At 37.3% G+C, this 5511-nt stretch overlaps 1 protein-coding gene across 1 annotated transcript in view; it reads left to right on the top strand.

The window, feature by feature from the left end:
- The first annotated feature begins 4506 nt into the window (after nt 1-4506).
- The window catches only part of lig1 (ligase I, DNA, ATP-dependent), a 111697-nt gene continuing 110692 nt past the window's right edge, over nt 4507-5511 (top strand). The window contains exons 1-2 of the mRNA XM_037682408.1: nt 4507-4639; nt 5043-5114. Of these exons, the coding sequence (XP_037538336.1) occupies nt 4623-4639; nt 5043-5114 (89 nt within the window). The 5' untranslated portion in view covers nt 4507-4622. The remainder of the gene's footprint in view (nt 4640-5042; nt 5115-5511) is intronic.

Here is a 5511-nt window from a genome sequence, read left to right as displayed (position 1 = left end):
TCCCTTTGAAAGCCTGCTTCGGAGGTTAGAATCCCTCAGAAAACCTGATCCTGAGGCTAGGATCCCTCTGAAAACCTGGTCTTGAGGGATCCCTCTGAAAACCTGGTCCTGAGGATTCAGAGGATCCTGCAGATGGTTTATTTAAGTGTTAATTTCTTTAGCAGCAGGGATCAGTGAGGAGGCACTCGTTAAACTAGAAATTGCTGTTTAAGAAGTATTTATTTGAAATATTTTTCTAATGTTATCTCTAAAAATTATAGTTTACAAAGACATTTTCTCATTAACTTTAGATTTGCGGATCCCCAGTTCCAGAAAAGTTTGGTCGTTGTGTAAAATGTAAAACAACAGGATGTCAATGTTTCCAAATCTTAAAAACCATATTTTAAACACAATGGAATGCCGTGAACGTGACGAACTTATAAAACCATTAAAATAAAATAAAACAACAATAAAAGTTATTTTAAATGTGATGTCAGTGACACATGTTAAAGTGGGGCAGGACCCTGTGTACTGTGAAGCTTCACTCTGTCCAGGCTGTAAACATGGAGCTCCGCCCGGCTGCTGGAGGTTTAGACGCTGCGTGTCGTCCCGCGCTGCGTGATGGAGGCTGCATGTAGTTTAGTACTGTCTGCCTGAAACGTGACAGGAAAAACTAATTATTAAAAAAAAAAAACTTGCCTCTTTTCTTCTCTGCGCTTGTCCAAACTATTCTAATCCTACATTTGTTTATTCTTTTCTAAAAATTGGCAAATTTTCAAACGTTCATTTTATCTCCATTTGACTGTGAATGACAATAAGAGTTTATAGGCGTTGCAAATCATTGCATTCTGTTTTCGTTTACATTTTACACATCTTCATGGAGCTGGGGTTGTGTTTTCATGTTCTGTTCCAACCGTGGCGTCACGGTTTAACATCTCAAACACACCAGCTCTGATGTTCTTAAAGTTCTGAGCACAGCAGGAGTGCTTTGTGTTGAACATTTTCATTTCTTCCATCCTTCCATCTCGTCCTCCATCTATCCACCCCTCAGCTGGTCCACCGAGCCCCATCCCCTCCCTCTCCTCCTCCCTGAGAGCCGCCTTCCTCTCTGTGGAGGAGCAGGGTCAGTGATGGACAGAGGTAAGACATGATGACCCCCCACAGCAGACATATCCAGCTACCAATGGAAACTGTTTGTATTCTGATGGCACAACATATTAGTATTTGACTCTGAACGTGTGCTTCCCAACCCTGGTCCCTGAGGAACACCATCCTGCATGTTTTGGTTGTTTCTCTGCCCGATAAGGTGGCTTAATTACTTCTTTAAGTTCAGCAGAAGCCGAATCAACCTTTCATTCAAATCGGTGTTGGAGCAGAGGAACAACTAAAACATACAAGATGGTGTTCCTCAGGGACCAGAACTGGGAACCACTGGTTTGGGTTTTGATCAACAAAACAAAATCCAAAGATGTGTTAACCAGACTGTTGGCAGAAGTATTCATTATAGGTCCTGGTTTAATTTTGCATCATAATGATTTGTTTTTTTTTATGTGTATTCATGTTTAATGTGTATTTTAAAACCAGAGGTTGTGTAGTGCTTTCCAAGAAATATAAACAAACAATGATTTAACATTTAATTGTACATATATTTCAATTCCTCAGCATTATTACTCTCATAAAGACGCATAGTTTAAAACATTTCTCTCAATTTTCAAGCTGTGAGTGCCTTGTTGGGCTTTATTTTTAGTAGGAATAAAGTCCAGTGCCGAGTTTCTGTTTCAGTTTCCTGTGAAGAGGAAGAAAATTGTAAAATTTTGTGCTTGAAGCTTTTAATTTTTATAACCTTGCAGCTCCGCAATGCAGAGGAAAAGAAATGCTTCGTGGAAAGTGGCTAAAAAGTTAAAAATACGTTCAATTTATTGATGTAAACATCTTTAACTGCTTTCTAGGAAAACAAAGCACTAATTTCAGAATTGGTTTAAATGCTGGAGAAAAAAGAAAGAAAGATGTTTTCCATTCTCCTCATATTCACCCATTTTTTATCATCACATTCATCACTCTTCGTTGTTTCTGAACTCTCGTAGCTTCTTCAGCTCGAGGAGTAGGAAACGGCATTTTGCTCATCTTGTTTCTATAAGTGAATGTTTTCAGGGTGAGTGGGATGGAAATAATGCAAAAAGGAGACTTTAGTCTCGCCTCGAAGACATTTTGAATTGTTTTGAATTTCGCGTGTTACAAGAAAAAAACAAACAAACTCAGAGCTGAGAGTTGAACGTCTTTGCTGAAAACTGTCCAAGAATGAAATTTTACCTGAACTGTAGAAAAACAAGCTGAACCAAAGCTGAAATTAGCTACAGTCGCTAAAAGATAAAATCAACAAAACTCATCTAAAAGATACAGCAAAATAACAAGACTTGAAAGCTAAAACCAGCAAACTTATTACTAAAACCTAAATTTAGCTAAATTGTTCTAAATGTTAAAATAGCAAAACTGTGACTAGAAATTACCATTTGCAAAATATTAACTAAAAACTAAAGTCTAATTATCAAAACAGTAACTAAATGCTAAAATTAAAAACGCACAAGCTAAAAAGCTAAATTTGCAAACCACAGTTATAAGCTAAAATTGGAGTAACAGTTATTGAATTACAATATAAAAGCTAAAATCAACTGATAAAAGCTAAATTCACCAGAAGATAAACGCAGCAGTATTTTAGCAAAAAACAAACAAAAAAAATCAGCATAAAAATATAAAGAGTGAATACGTTGCAGCAGATATATGTTTTTGAGCAAACTGCAGCGATCTTAATGTTTTCTCATTTTTTTTAACTATATGTCCAAAAGTATAAATGCTACAAATATCAAAACTCATAACAGAGAAATCCCAACTAAATTAAACGTTTGGATTGATGATAGTATGCAGAAGTAATTTGACCATAATAAATAAACAAATAATACATGGAAGAAAGTATAAACAGGAAGCAGGAGCATTTACAAAATCAATACAATTTGGCATGGCAACAAAATTTATTTTAAATCAGTGGAAATTATTTTTATCCATTGTTTATTGAAAAACAATCTCATATTTCTTGTGTATGCTTCCTATTTTTAATGACTTTTACGCCCCCTCGGTGTTTGAGGATTTAAAAAACTTTTTAGATTTCAGCCACGGAGAGAAATTAAAATTCTGCGTTTGAGCACAGCGTGTCTCAGCGGAGACCTGTACTGACGTGACTCTCGATCTGTCTCCTGACAGCTGCCCTGCATCTGCCTCACCCCTTCTTACTCCCGTGCTGCCTCCCCAAGCCTCTTGCAGTGCCTCGGGCCCTCCACGTCCCCTTCCCCTTCATTTCTGCTCCTGCTCTTCCGGGGGGCAGCCTGGAAGAGATGAGGGAATCGGGTGTAAATGCTAACGGCTGGCCACACAGGAGCGCCACAGGGTGGGAGGTGAATCACATCGGCTGGAACGTGTTTGGAGGAGAGAAGCAGCCTGGAATTCAAAAGGAGGGGGTCAGAGAGAGGAAAGATGCAGACTGAAGAAAAATGGACAAATCGATTACTTTCCTCCCTCACATTTCTCGAACACAACCTTTCCTTTGTGTACTTTGGAGCTTTTTATGTTTTTTTGAACTTGAGTTTGTGTTGTAGTTTATTATAACTTTATGTGATTTAAAATATTTAAAATGTATAGGCATTTAACTATTTATTGAATTGGAGTCTGTCATCTCTTTGTGCGCAAAAATATTAAAATCCTGCTTTCATCCGTCAGTGCTTCATGGCCCATTAGGGGGAATACACTTGTAAACAATTAACAACATGGGACTTGTGTTGTGGTAAATAAAACAGTGCCCTCAGAATACATTATTTAGCTGTTTGTGTTGCATTTCCACTCTCTGCTTTGAGTTTCATAAAAGTGATAAGAGGCGCATAAAAGATGCATTCTGAATGAGACTGAGTTTTTTTTATTTATTTCAAGGCGCCTTCATGTCTCTCATCTATGCAGCATCAGGACCAGTCACTAGCTGCTGCAGTTCCCACTCCGACACTCTAGGGGGCAGCAAATCCATTGAAAGCAAAGACCTCCTTTTTCATAAAGATGTCACACTCTGATCTTAATTCGGTAACACATTTCAGTCTCAAGTGTTTCTCTCCCCACGCACTTTTTCCTCAGACATGCCTTTTGAAATGACGTTTTATTTTACAAAATAAAGTCGACTGAAAATTGTAAATATGATTTCTAGTATTAGTTTTAATTGTGTGATGCATGTTGTCCCAATTTACACAGTTTATTGAAAACGTGTATTTATTCAAAACTCTTTGTTTAGGTTAAACTGCTCGTTTTGCAACTATTTTCATTTACCTTGTTAATACGTATTGATCCCACAAAGCTAGGGTTGTTTAAAAAGCATGTGTGTGTGTGTGTAAGATAAAAACCTTAAATCGGAAACGCACTTTGTATAAATAAAAGCGTCACTCTTCGTTTCATTTGGAGGATCTTTGACTGATGTGTCATTTTCGCGCCGAATATTCACAAGCTATTTTTAATCGTCTGGCAGCGCGGGAGTTGTTGTTCTTGTGTTCTTTGCTGGACTTTATTTGTACGTTTAAACTTAGTATCAGGTGAAGGAAACGTTTTCAGACAACATGCAGCGGAGCATCGCGTAAGTAACGATCCGACAACAGAGAGGGGAGTTTTTGTTTAGCTAGCTTGGAGCCATGTTTGATCCTGTGACTATCACCACGTTAGTGTTGCCAAAAGTTGTTCGTGGTTTAAAATGGTCTGAAATGGGACTTGGCACATTAAGTGGCACTAAATTTAATAATAGCATCGCTGTTATCTGTCTTATGCTAGTGACTAGCTATCAAAGAAGTGGGTTAGTAGCTACAGAAGCTACAAAAATTAGCATAAAGTATGACTACGTAGGCCAGTTTACAAAGCTAACGACCCTCTTTAAATGAAGTAATATAAATGATATATGTTATGGGACAGAAATACTACGAATGATAATTTACTGTGTTTTAAACCTGGTTACGCTTGACAAAGTCGTGCTTTTCGTCCTCCAGATCATTTTTTCAACCCAAGAGCAAAGATAAGGAGGACAATCAGAAGAAAACTGCAAGTAAAACAGAAAAGAAGTAAGTAAACAAAACAAACCACTCTTAATGGGAGATTACCAGTCTTTCCAGATGTTTTGACTGCAAACACCTTCACAATCTTATCATGACATCTCGTAATTGTCCTGACAGATTAGGAGAAAATCCTCTCCATTGAGTTGGCTAATGTTGATTAGATGTGATAGACATCTCAAACTGCCCTGACCTCAAGTGTTAATGAGTTTTAGAAGTTCAGTTCCAGGTCATCTCAGGGTTCCAATAAAATCTGTATTGGTTCAAGTGATATTTTACTGACAGACTGTCTTTAATGCCAAGGTTTTATGCAAATATATCTAGCACTGAGTGTGTTGTGAATGACTGACATAATTATATATATATATATATATATATATATATATATATATATATATATATATAT

The sequence above is a fragment of the Nematolebias whitei genome, chromosome 9, assembly GCF_014905685.2.
Source record: "Nematolebias whitei isolate Nwh7 chromosome 9, NemWhi1, whole genome shotgun sequence".
Classification (NCBI taxonomy): domain Eukaryota; kingdom Metazoa; phylum Chordata; class Actinopteri; order Cyprinodontiformes; family Rivulidae; genus Nematolebias; species Nematolebias whitei.
This window is presented reverse-complemented; position numbering and strand designations above follow the sequence as displayed.